At 36.9% G+C, this 20,582-nt stretch overlaps 1 protein-coding gene across 9 annotated transcripts in view; it reads left to right on the top strand.

Moving 5' to 3' along the window:
* The window catches only part of SENP7 (SUMO specific peptidase 7), a 37,708-nt gene that overhangs the window by 4,084 nt on the left and 13,042 nt on the right, over nt 1-20,582 (top strand). For 3 of the 9 annotated variants that reach the window (XM_032677948.1, XM_032677949.1, XM_032677946.1), the window contains exons 3-13: nt 343-450; nt 2,651-2,745; nt 8,132-8,329; nt 9,889-10,086; nt 13,447-13,562; nt 14,286-14,461; nt 15,431-15,785; nt 16,348-16,499; nt 17,376-17,522; nt 18,995-19,028; nt 19,819-19,992. In XM_032677948.1, coding sequence (XP_032533839.1) covers nt 343-450; nt 2,651-2,745; nt 8,132-8,329; nt 9,889-10,086; nt 13,447-13,562; nt 14,286-14,461; nt 15,431-15,785; nt 16,348-16,499; nt 17,376-17,522; nt 18,995-19,028; nt 19,819-19,992 — 1,753 coding nt within the window. The remainder of the gene's footprint in view (nt 1-342; nt 451-2,650; nt 2,746-8,131; nt 8,330-9,888; nt 10,087-13,446; nt 13,563-14,285; nt 14,462-15,430; nt 15,786-16,347; nt 16,500-17,375; nt 17,523-18,994; nt 19,029-19,818; nt 19,993-20,582) is intronic. The other 6 variants (XM_032677950.1, XM_032677954.1, XM_032677952.1 and 3 more) reach the window with 4 other exon arrangements.

The raw sequence follows: 20,582 nt of genomic DNA, 5'->3' as shown, positions 1-20,582 counted from the left end.
TTAACTGGAGTGTAAACAAATCAGAGTGAACTAAGAAAACTGTCAGGACATTGGTTGTCACCTTTTAGGCACGTGTTCTAAGTTGTGAAGTTAATAAAATAGGAAGAGCTTTGTCAGATGGTTCCTGTGTTAAAACTAGCTCCTCATGAGGTATGACTCATGATTTGGGATCAATTCCTCGTCAATGAGGAATGCATTTAAACTAAAGTCACACATCAGTGCTTCCCCTTACAGCTTAGTTTTGCCTGACAGTTAAGAAGACTTTGTACATGGCAGTATGCCAGCTCATAGCAACAGGGCGTAATTTAGTTTTATCATGTGTGTAACATCATCTATTTTCAGTTTCGTATACCAAAGAAGAAAACAAACACCAAATCAGAGGCTGTCCAAGTTCAGTCCCCTTTGGCAAGGCTCCCAGGCTCCCACCATTGGGACTACCCTTTAAAAGAGGTAAAGAGAAGTTCTTCCGAGTGTTAAGTGTGTAAGAGAATGTTACGTGAGGTTTTGGTTCTGTTTTGGGCGCTGGCTTTTTTAATACCAAGTGCTGCCTTGGAGAGAGACAGGTGTGTAGGTCTGAAATCTGCCTGCAGGCATACATTTACAGAAATGGAAGTCTTAGTGCCATGTTTCCAGCCTAAATCATTGAAAAGCAGAGTTGGTCTTCAGGTGTAGTTTGAAACTGTCTTAAAAGTCTTTAATTTAAAGATAAATATAATAATTTTTTTAGTTGTCTTCTGATTTCTGAACTTTAAGTTATATTCAGATCACATAGTAAACTTTTTGTTATGATATGGAAATAACTTTTATGTTGAGTTTTCAGATAGTTATTGTTTATATCTTAGATCTTAAACTTTAAGTGAATAAATGAAGTGCTGTATGACTTTTGACAGAATTTTAGGTGCTAATACAGAAATAAATGCCATAAGTAATCTTACAGTCTTTTAGTCTTAATACAGTTAGCATAAATTACTGTCTTGATCATCTCAGTCATATATAGAAGCAAATATTTACCTCTGTAAATCTGTTCCAAATACAATGAATGTTTTTAAAATGCCAAATGTTGGAAACATATTTTGCTACTCTTATCTTCTTCAGCTCAGCATCAAGAGTTTGTTGTAGGTTTTAGTGCTTTCAGAATCATGAGGCAGGACAAACAGGCTCCTCCTCAGAGGAATTTTGAAAGCTTGGTGGGGGTAGTTAGGAATTTTTCTGTGATAATGTCCCCTAGGTCTCTTGGTAGGCCAGGTCGTTTGAGCACACTGCAATAGAGACTCACTGTGTGGTTGTATTCCATACTGTTAATTCTTTAAGGGATCAGAGCATCCAGTAACAGCCAGGTTCTGAAATTGGAGGTAATGTCTCCTGTGGTTACGAGCAGCAGCCTCTTGGGCAGATCCAAACAGCACTTGCTTGGAATTCTTTCTGTCTTTCTCTCTGCCTCTGCAAAAACAGTGATTACACTGGATGAATGGAAAAGTACTTTTTTTTGTTTGTTACTTCCTGTGTGTTGTCTAATTTTCCATTTCTTATTTTTCCTACCTGTGTCTATATATTTTAGACTTTTCCATGTGGTAAAGGGTTTTGTGTGCTTTAAATGCTGACTAGCTTTTATGTTCTACTTTAAAAGAAAAGCTTACTCTGAGGTATCAGAATTTGGTCTGTGTTGTTTGAGGAACTTTGTGCAGCTTTAAGTGATTTGGCTGTATAGGTCTCTACCATGCGTGAACACCAGTGATATGAGGTTAAATAGATGATGTTTGAAGGCAGGAAGAGGGCAGAGCACCTTCAAGGCAATTTCTTGCTGCCAAATTTTTCAGTAATGGGGGTATTTTTCATTAGAGTTAGTCCCTTATGGTAGGGAGAAGGTAATTTGGGATGCACATTCCAGACTTGCACTAAAGTTTGTAAAATGTGTGGGCGTGAATTTTTCAGATGGCCTTTTACCCCACAATTAGACAGAAATGAAGATTTTTGCTTTCAGCCTGACTGGCATAATTTCCCGGCATCTCTTTGGTTTATTATATTTTACATTGAAAAAAAAAAAAAAGGAGAGATTAGTGGGAGGTAATGGCAGAGGGAGGTAGGTTTGGGAATTGAAGCAATAACTGTGTTTTGGTGCAGCTTCATTTATTTAATTTGAAAATATAAGTGCTTTCTGGGAAGGTAAGAAAATTTGGAAAAAAATGAAGTCTTGCTGTTAAATTTTTCCACCTCAGTGCCAAACCTTCAAAGTCCTTTTCCTTCTCAGAATTTTGTATCTTTGTGTGGAATATAATTGGGTTAAATATATGGAATTAAAGAAAGTATTTGTGTATTTGTGATTATGTAAAACAGGTCTAATATTTAAATCCCTGTTTGTGATAATCCTTTAAATAGGGAAACAATTGAATTTTCTTGTATTGTCATATTTTTTGGGAGAAATAAGTTCCATTCAAGATCAGGTGGTATGTGGATGCTTTAAATGAAGCAGATCCATTCTTTTCAAAATTGTTATATGTGCTCTTTGTGGCTCTGCTCTATTTGATCAGTTACATTGTTTCTGTGTCTGGCATTGTTCCATTTTTTCCATTTTTCTAGTGTTATCCATTATGACATATTTATGATGAAATCTAAATCTTGAAACCTGCCAATTTTATTTGTTTTGTTTCAGTGGAGATTAAGTGCCAACTACAGAAAGCCTTCCACAAAAGGAAGAAGGCAAAAGGACCGTGACAGACACAGCTCTAATGATGAAGAATCAGTTGGGTAAGAAGTCACCTTAAAATTAGTTCCTCTCTGTTTGTATATTCAGGGTTTTGCAGTCTGTCTTGAAGATGGGCATCTCTGGTCTCTGGCTAGTTTTTTGTGTCATGCAGAGGTGGTTTTCAAGCTGTTGGGTAGCTCACCTTCAGAGAATCGTGCTTCAGTGATCTCATGGCAGTCGTAACTTTTTCTTTGTTTTAACACAACACAAGACTGTGACATTTGAATGGGAGTGCACCACTTACTGGAGGAACTACTGCTTATTGACCTACTTGGAATCCTGAAGCGTGTTTGTTGCTCTCTAAGTGCAAATTGTCATTCTAGCTCTAGATATTTTAGGTATTTAGGTATTTAAGAAGCTTCCCAGATTATCTTTTGCTTAGCCTTTTTTACCTCGTTGTCCACACTCATTAACTTAGCTTTATCAACTCTTAAAAACAAAAAAACCCTTAAGCAATATGGTGATTAGTAGGGGAAGGCAGTAAAAAAACTAGAACTTTTTCACCTCTGTGTTATTGTCAAGACACCCAAGTAAATAATTCAGACAGCTGATGTGCCGCTTCTTTGTGCTCTGTTGACAAGAGCAAATATCTTGGTTTCTTTGAGATTATGGCAAATAATTTAAAGTTATCTTCTGAGAAACTGTCAGATAGATAATTGTTCATCCAAGAAAATTTTGAAGCTGTAAGTGCTGTAGTTGACAAACAGAAATGAAAATGTAGAACTAGATTTATTAGCGGCAGCTAGGAAACAAAATGACTTTGTGATGAAATGAATTATGTTTGTCTTAATGAAGCAATTATTATTCCACAAATCATTCAATTCTAAATAAATGAGTAAGCATTTTCTGCCCTGTTTTCTGACTGCAACTAAACTTGGCCGTAAGTGGTTTCTTGTCAGGAGATGTGGTTAAAGACCGAGTGCACAGGTAATGAAAATGCTTAATGACACTGCTGAGTTATGTGGTTTTGTGACCTATGAATAGTCATTGTTTAGCCTGGTCTGTATATTCAGAATGCTTCAAAGTGTTGCAGGGAAGAGCTGAACTTATAAAAGATGCTGAATTTATTTTTTCATACCTCCTCAGAGGCATAGCTGTGAGTTTACATGGATTTACCTCGAAATGCTTCTGTCAGTAACTTTAACTGAGGGAGCAGCTCACAGGGTCAACCTGGCAGAATTAGAAGCTGTGTTAATTGCAGTTTTCTGAATTTCATTTATGTTGATATCTGATGTCAGTCTCTAAAGGTCTTTCAATAAACTTTGAACTGATCTTTCAACATTGAGGAGGTGGGGGTTTTTTTAAAGCTACCTTTGGATCTCTTACATATGTTAATTTTCTGTTACATATGTTTATTTTGATATGTCAGAGACTTTCAAATAGCATTTGTAGGCGTTCCATAATTTTTACCAAAATCTAACCAGCACGTTAGTGGGAAATGATTTAGACTATAAAGAGACAGCAAATATTCAGATATTAAACCGGTACATTTTTCACTTCTGCAAAAAAATATGTGTGTCTAGAGACTAGCTGGAGGTTCTCTGTAAGATAAATTTACTGTCTGCAATGAAGCTTGTACTTAGTATTCCATCTGGGTATTTGGTGTTTCTCAGTAAGTCAGAATTGACACAGTGATCTCATTGCATGAGTAGAAAGAGCACATAGGTTCTAAAGAAGTGGTGTTTGTTGAGCAAAAGTCTGAGAACTGGCAAAACTCAGAAGAGGAAAGAGTGCGGTTGCATGCTGAGAGTCTTTCTGATGCAATAGTTTCTATGTTGTTTCTTGCCAGTGAGGAATTTTTCATTTGTATTGCAAAGCAGGAAATAAGTCTTAATGACAAACTTGTATTAGCTCCTGGTGTTTTAAAAACGGTCCACTTTTATTGTCAGGAGCTAATCTCCAGTGTTTAGGGAGACGTTTTATGTGAAGTGTTGCTTCAGCATTGTTACTGCCACTTCATTTTAGTCAGAGAGGACAAAGTGGATATATTAGCACAAACCCATCTTCACATGTTGTGTGTTTTTTTGGTGTTTTTTTTGGGTTTTTTTAACTTAAATTTTGGATTACAAAATTTGGTAGTTGGTTGCTTCTGTCAGTTGTGCTGTGATGTGAGACCACGGGGGTTTGTAGCAGCAACTGCAGCTGCTTGCACTTATATACCTCTGCTTGTGGCCTTGTGCAAAGTGACTGTCAGGTGATAGTTTTGTGATCCCAGAGAGGGCTCTCAGGGCAGCTTACTTCCCTTGTCCTTTTCATATGCTGGAGTTCTCTTACAAATTTCTGTGATTGTGTCACAAAACAGAACTGTCCTGTAATCTCAATAGTTCAGTTTATTAGGGTCATGACAGAACGTTAGGTATTGTGTTTCTGTAATTGGTCAATTAGTGTTTTGTATCCCACTTAAGAAACTTTTTAGTAATCAAGGAGGTGGATAAGACTATTACAAGACTATCACTGCCTGGAAATAGTGTTTAGAGTGTCCACTTACTTCAGCTCTATTACTACTGCATTCTCTGAAGAGAGGAATAGAGGTAAATAAAAAAATAATAATTTTTTAAAAATCTGCCCAAAAAACCTCAACAAACCACAACTACTCAAAAACCCAAACAAAATGGAACACTGTTGTGAAATTCAAGCTTCTCGTCCTGGTCTGTTGTGTTTTTTTTTTTTTTTGGTGGTTTTTTTTGTTTGTTTGTTTGTTTTGTTTTGTTTTTTAGGGAGGAGCACTTAAATAAGACGTGTGTGATTCTTTCAGCTCAGTATTTGAAATGTTAATTGAAATACATGTCACAGCTGAATCAAGTACTGACCCCTTAGCAGTCAGGTTTTTGTAGCAGTCATTTATATACTGGTTCCCTCACAAATGCATTCTGTCAGTAATAACTTCCTGGCCCAGCAAAACAAGGAGGTGTTTAGGGATATTCATGTTTGCTGCTTGTTGGTCATTGACTTCTCATCAGTTGGTGAAAGGACATTGAAGAAGAAAGAGGACAGATAGAGGCTTTCTTCTTAATAGGATGTAGTCAGTGAATGTATCAGAGTTTGCCATTAATGATAGTGTATCACATTATTCCTTTGGGCGCTAGCAAGTCAAGGACCTCCTGAGCTGTGTATGTTGCTGCAGAAGCTCAGGTAGCTGGATACACATCAGTGGCTTTATTCTGTGAACTCAGGACAGATGTTCAGCTTATATGGGATCTAATGGGGTGACCCTCGAATGGTATGTGACATCCCACTGGCACAAATTTATATTATTAGTATGTAGAATGTAGGCGTGAAGGTAGTGGTGTAGACAAAAATAATTTAGTCCAAAAGGAATCAGTAGTCTCCAGGTCTCGTTTTGATCACTTTCTAATACAAATTTGAATGAATTGGAGGCAACAGTTACAACATTGGTGTGCACAAATATGGTCATTGAGAAAGGAACTGTGTATCTAGTAGCTGTGATTATCGTGTGAAATAGAGGTCAAACATGTTCCCCAAAGGGGCATAAGCAATTAATAGCTTTTTGTCCTGTGCTTTACAAGGTAGGATAATCCTTTTTTGCCTGTGAAAAGTGGTATGAGACTTGCCAGGAGCAGCTAACAGCATTTTTCATAGTATGTTTTTTGTTTATTCCATCATTACATGTGTAAGTATATTTTTGTTACCTTTGGGTTTGTAATTTTTCCATTTTGTGGAGGTAGTATGTTAGGTGCTTTAGAAACAGAAATAATTGCCTTTGGTTTTCCCTCACCAAGATGCCTCCAGTTTTACTGTTGTGCAGCTTGCTTGCTGGGTCTGCTGGTGGAACTTGCTTCTGATGTACACTTTGCTTGCTTTTTTTCCGCTTGACACTAATTTTTATCTTTTGAAATGTCTTTTGTTTGATTTCCAGTAGTTTCATGGGTGTGTGCGTGTGCTTGAAATTTTAAGTTCGTTTTTGCAAAAGTTCTTGGTTAAAATGTATAAACCCTATTTAAATCGAGGGAATGGAGACATTACAAATTCAGTGTTGAATAACAATGATTAAACCAAATTACAGAGGAGCCTGGAGCCTAAGGCCTAGCATGATGTGAATGTGAGCAAAGCATGTCAGACCTGAGTTTCCAAGGTGGACAGCAAATTATAGGTGGTGAAATTCTGCTTCTGACTCTTTTACCTCCTGCTGTGGACTTTTTCTATCATTGTGTTGTTTCAACACTCAATGTTGGAATATTTTCTGTTATCTTTACAAATCCTGTTCATACACGGTCACAGAGTCTTTGTAACATGCCAGGGAGACAATTAGATTTGCTTGCACAGTTGTCAACCCACTGAGGAATAGTAGCCATTTGCTTAAGATATGTTACTGTAGCATGTGTGTAACACTATGTGTAACAGCTATGTGAGTAATAAAAGGTTTTCTCTAGCTATAAGAAGTCTTGCTCTATAGTGTGGACAATTTTATTTGTTAGGCAAGATGCGCAATAGAAAAAAGCAATTCTTGCCTCAGTGATCTTTTAAAACCAACAAATTAACCTGAACTTCAGTGTCCTCTTAGGACCAGCCCTTGGAAAACAAGTCCAGTTCTCAGTGGTTTGAAAATAAAGTAAATCTGGACAAATCTATGATCTATAATATTTATCTGCTGATAAGTTAGATAAGGCTTAGTGTTGGGGCTGTACTTGAGTCACAACAACCCTATGCAGTGCTACGGGCTGGGGGAAGAGTGGCTGGAAAGCAGCTCAGCAGAAAAGGACCTGGATGTGCTGGTTGACAGCCACCTGAACATGAGCCAACAGCGTGCACTGGTGGCCAAGAAGGCCAATGGCATCCTGGTCTGTGTCAGCAATAGGGTGGACAGCAGGACCAGGGCAGTGATTGTGCCTCTGTACTTGGCACTGGTGAGGCTACACCGCAACTCTCGTGTTCAGTTTTGAACCCCTCATTACAAGGAGGGCACTGAGGTGCTGGAACAAGTCCAGAGAATGACAACAAAGCTAGTGAAGAGTCTGGTACGTAAATCCCATGGGCAGTGGCTGAGAGAGCTGGAGTTTTTCAGCCTGGAGAAAAGAAAGCTGAGGGAAGATCTTATTGGTCTCTACAATGGCCTGAAAGGAGGTTGTGATGAGGTGGAGCTTGGGCTCTTCACAGGAAGTTTGCCTCTTCAGAATCACGTGTGGATATGTTAGCCATTCACACTGGAAGAAGAAACCTTGAAAGGCTATCCTGATCAAGAGATATGTTTGTGATTCCTGTTCTCAAAAGAGAACTGCTTTGTAAATTGTCAAGGCAGTGAACCTAATTCTAGTGAAGGTATAAAGTATGATGCAGAGACAGTGAACTCATAGAAAAGCTTTGTTGGATTCATGTGACTTAAAAAGTTCTCAGCACCCTATTATTAATGTATTATTATATGTATGGCAGGCAACCCAAAGTTATCTTGACGAATGTCCTGAGGACGAAACTAGGAAGAAAGTACACACAGGCGCAACCTAAAACTGGTGCTAATTTTTCTGATGCTGGCAAGCTGCAGTCAGATCAACCACTCTCATCATCTACTGCCAACCTAAAGATATGGCAGATTTTAAACCCTACTCTCCAAAGTCTTTTACTGTCTAAAAGGTATGTTGGTTTTGCCTCATGTCACTAAACGAAAAAATTTTCCTTGCAGTTATTTTTTCATGAGAAAGTGTTATTTGTTGTACCACAGCTGTCTTGTTCATGAACTGTATTTCATCTGACTTCGTTGAATTCACTTGTTCCTGGTTCCATTTGGTAATCATTGAGAGGGATGGTGCCAGGCATGTAGTGGTGGTTTTTCTGTTCAAATGGCTTCTAGATGATCTTGTGCTGACGAGACCAATTAATTCTGATTTAACCATTGGATTCTCAAAATGTTCAGGGTTTTTTTATTCTTGTGCAAAGAATACACTTGTATTTAACTGCAACCCTTTTCTCAGAGAAAGTATCAAGGTGTATTTTTCACTGTTCCTGCTTTAGACTACTCATGAAAATAGGAGAACTGCATAAAAAGTCACAAGAAAAGCATATCAAGTCCAGTATCGTCTTGACCCTCCTGCAAGCAGTGGTCAATTGTAGATATCCAGGGAGGGAAAAGTATGGCTATAGTGAATGCTTTTTTCTCTGTTTTTTTTCTCCGAGCTTCTGATGGTAGACAGTTTAGGGACTTTGTTTATTGGAGGTTACATCCAGTCTACAGTGTTTTTCTGTATTAGACTTTTTCTCTCAGTGGTATGCTCATTGTTTATCACCTGCGTGCATCCGCAACATCTTGTCTGTAAGGTAGTCTCCTGTTTAAAAGCAAATTTACATCTCTGTGCAAGTGGAGATCTGAGTGCTCCCCAGACATCACACAGTCTGTGCTGAAGTCTGCTCTGTGGATGAATGCAGACAACAGGAGAATTACACGGTCGATTCCCAAAAGACTGTGTTTTTCAGAACGGGTTCAAAAAGGCCAAGACGTTACATCCTAATACAAAACAAAATGCAATGGAAGTGCTAGAATTTAAATCCCAGATTGAGGGCTATACAACAAGCTGGCTGCAGTAGAATTGCATGAAGTAAGTTGTGTGTGCTCAAGTGGGCAGTTTTATCTTTGTATTTCTGCTTGGCTTATTTTTGATGCTTGTGTTCTAACACCTGGGAACATTTTTCTGAGTCTTGCTGTTCTGTAGAATGCCACCTCATAATTGAGGGGAACAAATTCTAATTCTACCTTTTTGTGTACCTTTTTTCTACCTGTTTGCTAAATGCTTGGGAAAATTCAGTCTGTTTCACTGGAGGCTTCTTGTTCACAGGAAAATCCAGATTGTTTGCTTGAGATTTCTGAGAAATGTGTATTGCATGAAAGCTATTTAGAGATAAACATTTACCAGATTTTAAACAGTACTGCATGATGTGTTAGAGGCAATGCAGTGTGAATTGTATTTGGCTGAGGTGAAATTATATGGCTAGTTTTTCTTACCCTGGTCTCATGTTGCTTTTTTGTGTTAATCTTCTTACCTTGTATTTTAAGTTTCTTAGTGGGATTTTTTTTTTCTCTAAGGGACTGAAAATACTGATGTTGATTATCAAACCTCTAAGATACATGAATTTTACAAGAAGTTTCTTCCTCTAGATTTCAGTGCAGTATTTATGATTTACTGTTATATATATGGCAGGCAACCCAAAGTTATCTTGACGAACATCCTGAGGACGAAAATTGGAAGAAAGTACGTAGACAACCACGTAACTATTGATGCAAATTTACCGGCTGCTGATAAATTGCAATCGGGTCAACTACCCTCATCATCTGTTGCCAGCCTGCAGACATGTCAAATATTAAGTTCTCCTCATGAAAGTTCTTTTCTGTCTGAAAGGTATGTTACTCACTGCTGATTTTGCCAGTCTTTCTGAAATGGCATAACTTCACAATGGAAAAGAATTTCCCTGAAACAGTTTTGGTTCTACTCCTGTCTTGAATCAGGAGATCAGTCTCCTGGGTACAGCTAAATGCTTGTCCAGTGAACCCTTTTAACATTGCATCTGTTCTGATTTGCTGGACCTGATGATAATGGCCTACTTTCCTTTCTTAGATGGAATTTCTGTTTGCAGTAGATCAGTGTTTTGATTTATGAAGATGGCCAAGTAATTCAAACACATCTAAGTTGGTTTTGTGTCCAGAACCAAAATCGTGCTTTCTTGTAGCTGTTAATGTGTTCTAGCATGATTTCAATTAACTTCTTTTGCAAAATTTTCCAAATTACTCTCTGTGATAGTTAATTTCACAGTAACCCACCAGTGGTCTCAATCCTATCAGGGTGACATTGTTTAAGGGCTGTGTGTATCGTCTCACCACTTAACCTCTACTTTTCCTCTTTTGTTCCTGTGTTTAGGTTGACTGAGCATCACAGTAATGATGCTAGCACTAGAAAACTAGTGGAAATCAAGTGTTAGAATTATATAACATTTTGATATAAGAAGGCAGTTGCATTCAAAGTAAGCTGTATCCTCTTATCTGTTATGGCTACATCTTTTCTCAACAGCAAGTTTTCCACAGGAAAATTTAGCAAGAAATTTGGAGGAAGAAGGTAGAAAGAGGAAGAGAAGAATGTTTGGGTTTTTTTGAGGGCAGGAGTAATTAACAGTTCCCAGGTAAAAGTTGAGAAAAGTAAGTCATATTCCTCATTCTGATACATCAGCATCTTAGAGAACTGAAATTAATAGGCATTAATTTTTAATTCCTTATTTTTTAATATTGGGTTACCCATTGCTACTTAAGTTAGCCTGATGAAGTTGCAATTTAGATGAGGGATTTAGATAGAACAGTTTATTAGGCTGTCTCAAATATTATATTTGTTGCTAGTAGTTTTCTATGACTTACGGTTGAATGAAGTGTGGGGATTTTTTTCATATTGTTGGGGGGTTTTTTTGTTTTGTTGAGGGTGTTGTGGGGGTTTTTTGTTTTATGGCAAAATCTTTTAGTTTTAGTATCTGATTTTTTTCACTTGGTAATGTTTTAGATGATGGAAGGTAGTGGGTTTATAGAGAGGAGAACATGAACTCTTGTATTGCACTCTCTATATCTGAGGAAACATCTTGAGTTCTTTTTCAAGCTCATATTTGGATGGTGGCTGTTGAATTTTATATTAAGCACAATAATGGTTTAAACTAGTAATTTTTTTTAGCCATTGGTGTACTCCTCAACTTGCTTTAGCTTTGGATTGGTTCATTGCTTGAATGATTAATATTCTGTTCCTGCTACACAACTTTCTAGTGTATTATGTAAAAGGCTTGTCATTAGCAGGAACCAACATTAGGATGATTTTTCACCCCTCCCCAGTGACCAGTACAATAGTACAATTTGTAAGACATATCACATGGGAAATGGAGAATTTAGGAATTATTTCAGCAAGGTCATGGCTTGATCCTAGTCACCTCTCTGTAAGTAAAATCTGTGCATTACATACACTTGGCACTGATTCTTTTGAGGTCCCTTCTTTCAGAGGACAATAAACCTCCCCTCTTATAAAGGTTATGCATATGAATGCACATGGTCATACAGAGAGTCTTTTGTATCATCAGAGTAGCTAGAATGCATACTATGTTTTACTGAAAATTGTGCCAGTTTTGTACTATGGTAATTTCAGATCAAGCCAAAGAATTGTCTGATCAGAACAGGGTGGTAATAAGTTAATTAATCTCTACCAGCTAGAACTTGCTGCAAGTTCCCTATTTTCTTTCTTGCTTTTGGTATTACAGAATTGGTGGACTTTGAGTTGCTTGTTCACTGCAAACCACTGTGAAACGCATTTGTTTAAGTCACCACTGACCTATCAGTATAACTAATGAATTTGAGGTAGGTTTTAAATGTAAAGAAACATAGGGTTTTGAAGTGTTTAAAGTACTTCTTTCCCATGGCTGTTGAGAACACTTGCTACTATATGTATGCTGCCTTAGCTTCATAGGTGATGCATATGTCTGTTAAAGGGTGCTGGATTACCAGCAAAGTTTGAAATTGCAAATAAAATGTGCAGAATTTATGTATAAAGTCAACATGTTTAAGGAAGCTTGTTATCTGAAACAGTCCTATTGAGATACTTCCTATTATTGAAATGCCTGAATTGTGATCTTGGTGTAAAACAAATGCTGAAAAACGCTTGATGGTTTTGTATGGTCTTTTAAGGCAGTCATATCTATGCAGTTGTTATGCATACAAATATTTAAATTGAGAAAGAGATGTGGTTCCAAGAGATGAGGTTATTCCAGAACTAGAGCTACCCGATCTATGCAAGACCCTGTGTTGTTCAATATGCAGAATAAATAGTAGCACTTACTGAGCACTTCTTCTGTGTATGGTCCAATTCATGGTTCTTTGTGAATGGAAAGATAATCAGTAATTTCTTCACAGTCCTTATACATACTGTTCATTGCTGTAGTATCAGAGCTCTGTGGAAATCTTTGTTTGTCTTTGCAGTGTTCCCAAAGAGCAACAATAATCTACAGATAGGCACTGAAGAATAGGCATCTTTTCAGAAAGTGTCCGACAGTTTTGGCTATCTAGTTAGAGATGTCCATGGTTGGTGATGTTCTTTGTGAGTCCAAGCTCAACTGTCAGTGATTTCAGTCATTGTGATGGGCACTTAGCTCTTAGCAAGTTTGAGACCACAGCATTCACAGTTAGACACATTATAAAGCAATGAACATGAAATCCATTTGGATTAAGTATTGTGATCCTTTTCTGTTTCTTTCTCTTTCGTGTCCCATCCTCCCTTACTTCCTTCACAGGTTTCAGGCCCTTTCAAGCAGGACTTTTTATTTCAAATAATTTCTCATTACAGGGTCTTACTCAATGGATTCTGTTAGTCATGCTGAATCTAAAAAATATACTACATTGTCTCATTCCCACCACATTAATTACAAGTGACTGTTGTTCTCTCTTTTTCTTATGTGTTCTTGTTGCAGTCACTCCTTACAGCAAATTAATATTTGTGCCTGATGTCAAGCATGCCAGATTTTCATACTTTGTGTTTTTTGGAAGCATCTGTTTCATTAACATTGTTAGAATACCTCTGTATTTCTGCAGTTGGACTGAATTAATAGTGTTTCATTTGCCAAGGTCCACAAATTTTATGAGAAAGGCAGAAGTTTCTGGTCTAACCAACTCTAGTTTCTGTTACGATTTTTCTTTCAGTATTCTTTCGAAATTAAAGATAAGTCACAGTTAATATTATTTGCAGGTCTGAACGTTGCCTGAGAAAGACAGATGATGAGCTGTGTAAATTGACCAAGTCCTCTAAGGAACCAGGAAAAACTAATGCTGTCACGTTAAGGAGACGGGAGCTGCAAAAGAAAGGTTTGTAGTGAGCTGTCATCTAGCATTTAAGTATGAATTTTGGAGAGTGTTGGAATAGGAGAGCACAAAAATAGAATAGGTGTTGCAAGCAATGTTTATATTTCCTCAAAATGCAGTTTTTTACAGGTATGGTAAAATATGTCAAATGCCTGGTTTTAAATAGGAATAAAACTATGGTGAATCAGACCTGTGGAAGAAAAATGAAACTGAAGAAAGCCTCACTTCACTCTTATAATCCTGATTTTCTAAAAAGTCTTTTATAATCAAGAAAGTAATCCATTAAGAATGCTCAATGGTTTGTGAATACTGCTAAAATGTTTATGCTATTTGACAATACTTGTATTCACTGCTGAAGAATTATGACCTCTGTGCTCAGTCTCCAGGGATAATGTACTGCCTTTTTATACTGATTAGTAATATATGCAGATTAGAACAGGAAATTGAGAATATTGTATCTGGCAGAAGATTAAAGAAAGACTAATTCTTACTTGGAAGGGAGCTATGAATTTGTTTATACCCTTATCTTAAGTAATTATGCAATAATAATATTCCTAATTATTTTAGGGAATATGTTTTGGCAGCCACACACAATTTAAAAAAGGAAAGAATTATTAAAGATACCCGTGGAAGATAGGTGCTCCCATGCATTTTATTTAAGACATAACGGATATGGAGAAATGTAAAGGTTTTTAAGGATAATCTGTTAAATCACCTCCTTTTTAGATGCAGAAAACAGGCACTATGATGAACTGGAGAAAAGGGGCAGACAGATGAACAGCACTACTCTTAGTCAGAAGGACTCGGGCTCTTTTGCTTCTGAGAAAAGGAAAAGAAGACATAGTGGCCATATTTCTGATGATTGTAATGCACACATTCCAGAAAAATCACTTGTACTCTCTGTAAGTTGCACTTAATTTTTATGTTTGTGTTTGTGTTTGTGTACACACATGCACACACACTTCAGTAGCAGCATTAGCAACATCCCAAATAAAAGAATTATTGTAATAAGTAGGGCTTATTATAGCAGATTATACCCGTTGAGGGAAAGTAGTTCAGTGATGCATCAGAAGGAGTGAGTAAATGTACTTCTGTCCATAACATCAGAATACGCTTATTGGAGCAAAAAATGTTGTGAGAGGTGAATGACAGTGTTTCTTTCAAACAGGAGTATGGACTAAAAGAATTTTGAAAATAAGACATCTAGCTGCTTTAAGGGAAGCTTCTTTCACAGATGATATAGAGTTAGGGACTAATTAGGGGCTTTAATACAAAAATTACTAAATATACCTGGAATTGTTGAAATCTTGCAGATGTCATCTTCCTCCCTTCTCCTCAGTTTATTGTACTCTTCCTTAAAGTTTTATTCTTATCCATCGTTAAGATTTAAAAAACAAAAACAAAACAAAAAATCCCCAAAACAAAACATAAACAAAAGACTGAGGGAATCAGTCAAGTACAAAGATTTGTATTCAAGCATTTGATTAAAACCCTGCAGAGACAGGCAGCTTCTGAATCCCATTAGCCCAGCTAAGCAAGCCACACTTTTGGGAAAGTGATGAACATCACTGATTCTTGGTCTTTCAGTGTCAGGCAGTGAGAGAGCTAGTGAAAAATAAGACGTAGTTCCTTGTTCAGTTGGAATGGGGGTCATAATAAACTTCTAAAAGGTTGTCCCTTATGTCTTTATATAATAATAACCTGTGGAATATGAAGAGGGAGAAATTGTCCTGAACTGAGCATTAAATGTTGCTGTATTACACTATAATTGTTTTTTCTAACACATAGCTAAGTCTCAGCGATCACTGATATGAACCATCTAGAAATGTCAAGAAATAAACTTATATCCCGTCTCTGATTCCTGTTTCTAGGAAAAGCAAAGTTTGAGTTCAACTCCTGGCTGCAAAACACCCTGTGAGGACAGACAAGTTGACAGATCTAATACTGTTCTGGTGCTGGATTGTATTGCCCAGCCATTAGAGAGAGACTGTAAAGACACTTCCACACACAACCACTTAAGGCCTGCTCACAGCCGCACAGAGGAGTCTGGCTCAGAGTCTCCTCCCAGAAGTTTGTCAGAGAAACAGCTTTGTGCCACCAGTGAGGATGTGATTTTACCACGAGTCAGTACAATCAGGAAATGGAAAATGGACCCATCTCAGTACCTGAGCAAGCTGCGGAACAGAATCTGCAGGGGTAATCAGCAACTTGTTTCCGTTGACCCAAGTATGTACTATGTCTGTGCTGCTGACAATTACTGTTGGGACACTTAGGTACTAGGAGAACTTGAGCCTGGCTGGCTGGCTGAAACACACAGAACAAAAGATTGAAGATGGAGAGCACGTTGTGTGTAATGCACTGTGCAGGTTACAGAACAGTGCCTGGAGTCAGAGGCTCTTGTACTCGAGAAACAGGATAGACAGCAAGATTTTAAAATTCCAGTCTTTATTTTGCAGCTGCTTTTGTGGCTATGGAAAATGAGCCTGTACTTAAGCTGATGCTTTAGCTGAGAAAAAAATATTCTCTAGTTTGAAGCAACTGAGTTGTGGCCTGTTTCTTTTAATAGCTAAATACTTTTAAGGATCGTGGATAGAAGGTGTTCATAAAGATACAAAGCAGTACTTGTTGCATGCACTTTCATGCACACAGATCTTGATTGGTTTGAGCAGTGTACCTTGATATTACGTACTGCAAGAGAGAATTCTTTACTTGTCTAAAATCCACAATGAATGAAATATTCTTAAGTCTGTGTCATGTAGTATATATATACTTTTTTTTTCTTCTTCAGTTGTCCTTTCCAGTGATGATGAAGATTCACCTTCTGAACCACAGTGCACAGAGCTGATGCAGGATAGTATCACTGAAATCAAAGAAACAGACCAACAGTCTGACTTCTCAGCCAAGCAATTGGAAGACAAGATGGAAAGCCACACAGAGCAGGTAGTCTAGTTTTTGGCCTATGTATTGTTATGCCAACCCTTTATTTCTACAATGTTTGTTGTGGAAAATTATTGTTTATAGTCCCAACTGCAAGCAGAATTCTCTGGCTCTGAAGCTTCAGTGTTTCTGCAACATACAGTGTATTTCCTGTTTTGAAAACAAACTTTTGGAAATATTTTGTATCAGAAAACAAGGGATCCTATAACAACCTGAGCTAGAAATAGACATGATGAAGATACATCTGTGAAAAACTTGTTTTCACACAGCGTTTTAAATTGATTGCAGTTTCTTCTTGTCAGCCAGTCCTCTGCTGTAATTCACTGCATGGAGAAATTCAAGGATCTTTGTTGACAGCGGAGAGAGATAGGGTAAAGTTCCCTTTTCTGTGTGGCTAGAAGTAAAATGTGAATCTAGAACTAGCCATAAAGGTTGTTGCCTCATTTTAGACTTCATTAGCCTTGTGCTGCTTGCTTTGACCTGGATTTGAGTTATCCTGAAACAAGTCAAGAGCCATTGCTCTTGACTCTCAGGTGCCTCTTCTCTCAGGTGCGTCATTTTGATCATAAGCATTGAATTGGATCCTGAACCTTTGATATGAAAAGAGGGGTATTATTTTGTTGCTCTGTTTGAGTTTTTACTTGGCTCTAGATTAGTAAAATGCACATTCTTGACCATGAAGGTGAAACAAGATCTTTTTAGGCCCTTAAAGACATTGTCAGTAATGGATGCGTTAACACTTAAAACTTTTGTGTTATTTTTCATATGGAAGCTGACTTTGGGAGTAAATTCTTACCAGTGTGATGGAAAACTTTCTTAAGTTTACAGAAGGGAAGTATCTCATTTAAAGCCCTGTAGTAAATATACTTTTTCTTCCAGTTTTTAACAGAGTCAATTGAAGATAAAAGTCTGATCACCTTACCTTCTGAAAGAACACCTAGAAAACAGATGAACCCATCACTGGAGGTTACATTTGATAGTCTATACGTTGGGAGATTTAAATGCTTGTCAAGAGGTCCTGCTAGGGTGAGTTGTTCTATTATGATGATGTTTTGAGAATATTTAAAAATTAAAATTCTAGTAGGCAAAACCAGTGGTACTTAGTATGGAACCACTCAGTTTTGATTATTGTTGCATCAAATTTGGTTAAACCATGGATTGTGTAGTCCATTACCTTGTACATTTGGATTGCTGTCAGAAAAGCTAACTGATTTTTCTCTGGCCACAGTTTTCAGATGTAGAGGTTCTGTATAAATGCTGTACTTCAGAAGTCACAATGAGGATGCTTGTAATGAATTCTAACAGAAAATAATGGCCATATTAGTGCCAATTAATTTCACTTAAAAGAAACACCAATTACTTTTCTCAGAAATAGTAATGATTTAGAATAAAGTAATCCATAATGATCAGAGTTCAGATATATACTATGCTCTAATCTTGCCTTTTAAACAGAAAATTGCTTGTTTTGTGGCTTTAAAGAGCATAAAAACAATACTAAAACCAGTAGTGCATAGGCAACATGCTACTCACTGGGTGTAGAAACATAAGTGAAGATGTGCTTAAATGGAGTACCAGCTCCAGAAGTTTCAAGAGGTCTTTGACCAGGCTCATTCTGTATGCTGCAATTGAAAAAGAAATGTTTGAACCTGCATATGTTCTGTTGCTTTCAGTAAGACATCTTGAAATCTGGGATTGTACTAATAATAATAATTTTAGGTTTTCAGAAAACAGCAGTTTTGTGCAGCAGTTCTCATGCAGTTATGGAAACATTTCGTGGTAACTTCCTAAATTAACAGGCCAAAATAATTTGAAGGATGAGTTGAAATAATTTTAGAATCAATGCTTTAGGTGTAGACATTTTCCTTGGAGAACACAACTTCGTGCTTACTGTGGTAACGTAGGAGAAACCTCTTCTGTCAATGTACAAAGTGACAATAAAGCACTCTTTATTTAGAAAGGTCTCTTTGACGTAGCAGCAGTGCAAGTGGAATCCTTCAAGCCCTTTAATTCAAAAATTATTGTAAATAGCAAAGTAACACCCCAGCGTTGAACCATTTCTATCGCGTCCTTAATTCAAATAGTGCATCTGACAGCCTGTCATGGGTTGCTTTAGCTCCTTTTGTCTCAAGTGTTCATCTTTTTTTCTTCTTCTTCTTAAGGAGCCTATAGGCAGCTCTGCAACTTTATGCTTATTTCTCAGTGCATAGCATCTCTGCAAGTTATTTGCTGTCATTTAGGCTCTGCAGTATGTCTTCAGGAGTGTTCTTTCAGGTGAAATAGGCAATATGAAATCTCAGACTATGCATATTTGACTTGGTAGTGTCAGGCTAATGGTTGGACTTGGTGAATTGTGTTTTCCAACCTAAATGACTCTATTATATTGTTTTCAGTGTATTTGGCTATAAGGAAAGACATGCAGATAATTAAAAATTCTTATATTGATTTAATCAATTTGTAAAAAGCAAAGTAATTTTTTTCTTTTATTATTCTTATTTCAGTTTACAGCAAAGAGTATTGTGATCCCACTCCAGGGTAAGAGAATTTTTTTCTTTAGGGTTCTCTTAACTGTATCTTTAAAGTATTGCATTAAAATACTAAGTATGTATTTCTGTTATGAGTAATTTATACTCTTACTTGCTTTCACAAAGACATTAGATAATTTTCACTTATTTACATTTTTCAGTAAAGGAGTTTTGGTGTCTATAATGTAATCCTTAATAACTTATCAGTTTCCTGTACTTTTAAGATGAACTTTTTAGTTTTAATGGCCTTGCCTCCCGTATTCCTGCATATCATAGGTGTTGAATTATAGTAAAAATGACTGTGCATATTTTTGAGGTGAAACATTCATCTTTTCGGATTAGGGATTTATACCCTCAGGTGAGTTAAACAAAAATGCATGAGTTGACTAAAGATAAGAGGAATATAACTGTAGATTTGCACTAAGTTGGTTTTCCAAAGGTAGTGTGTGTTAGGAGGTTTGTGAGCAGTTCTGAATTGGATTGACTAAAAGCAAATAGGAGTTCGTGATTTTCAATTTTTTTTTGTTTGCTTTTAGAAAAAGTACAACTTTTTTTTTCAGGAAGAATCCCAAATTTAGATGTTTAGCTTTTGGTGTTACAATTGGTAACTTTGTGTTACATAGTTTGATGTAACTCATTTCAGTGTTGAATTCTCAATATTTTATGTAATACCAGGAATAAAATCTACAAGTACTGTGTTAATATGCTCTGGTTGTACTTAGATCTCAGCATGTAATTACTGTAACATGTATGACTATGGCTGTTATAGGTATGGTTCTTTTAAATTCTGTTCTCTACAGTGGCTCTCAATAAGAACGTTAAGCTGACAGTGGATACTCTGGATCTCAGAAGGTTTGGCTTGTGGAGAAGTGATGGTGGCTCCTCTTCAACAATTATCATTTTTCTTTGGTTGTCTGTGGATTATGTAGAAAACATGGAAACCCAATTGGGAAAGTTAGTTATCAGCAAGCCATGTGAGTAATCTCTTTCCTTAAATGCAAAGGAGAGGTCTAATTTATGGCATGTCGATAAAGTGGTTATTTTACAATTGTGTTTTTTCAATGTGGAAGACAGCTTATTGCATTTTAAAGATAATGTGGCCAGTATTGCTTTTCTAAAATGCCTTGCTATACTTGTATTTGGAAGAAAAAATCTAACATAATATGATTCAAAACCACTGCTATTTAATAAAAAGACCTCAAAACACAGTTTAATTGTAATCTGTGTGAGAAAGCCCTTGTAACTAGACTTGTGTATAAAGCATCTCTCCCTTTAAAATATATGGGATGTTTTACTTGTCCTTACTCCTGAGTATTGTATATGCTAGATAAAAGGCTTGGCAGGTAAAGATTGAGTTGATCTTTGACAAGACTGCATTGGACCATTGCATTATTATTGAAGAAAATTTCCAGTAAAGGCCAAGTGGGCTCTTTAGTCTTTAGGGTATTATGGACTGACTCTATTTGTTTTTCTAGCATGAAGCTCTGTAAAAGTGAGTATAAATTTTACTCATATGTTCACAGTGGCACAATTACACCAGGTTTTTACATAAGGAAAATCATTG

The sequence above is a fragment of the Chiroxiphia lanceolata genome, chromosome 2 (assembly GCF_009829145.1).
Source record: "Chiroxiphia lanceolata isolate bChiLan1 chromosome 2, bChiLan1.pri, whole genome shotgun sequence".
In the NCBI taxonomy this organism is placed as follows: domain Eukaryota; kingdom Metazoa; phylum Chordata; class Aves; order Passeriformes; family Pipridae; genus Chiroxiphia; species Chiroxiphia lanceolata.
The sequence above is the reverse complement of the archived record's forward strand: the minus strand, read 5'-3'. Positions and strand labels throughout refer to the sequence as shown.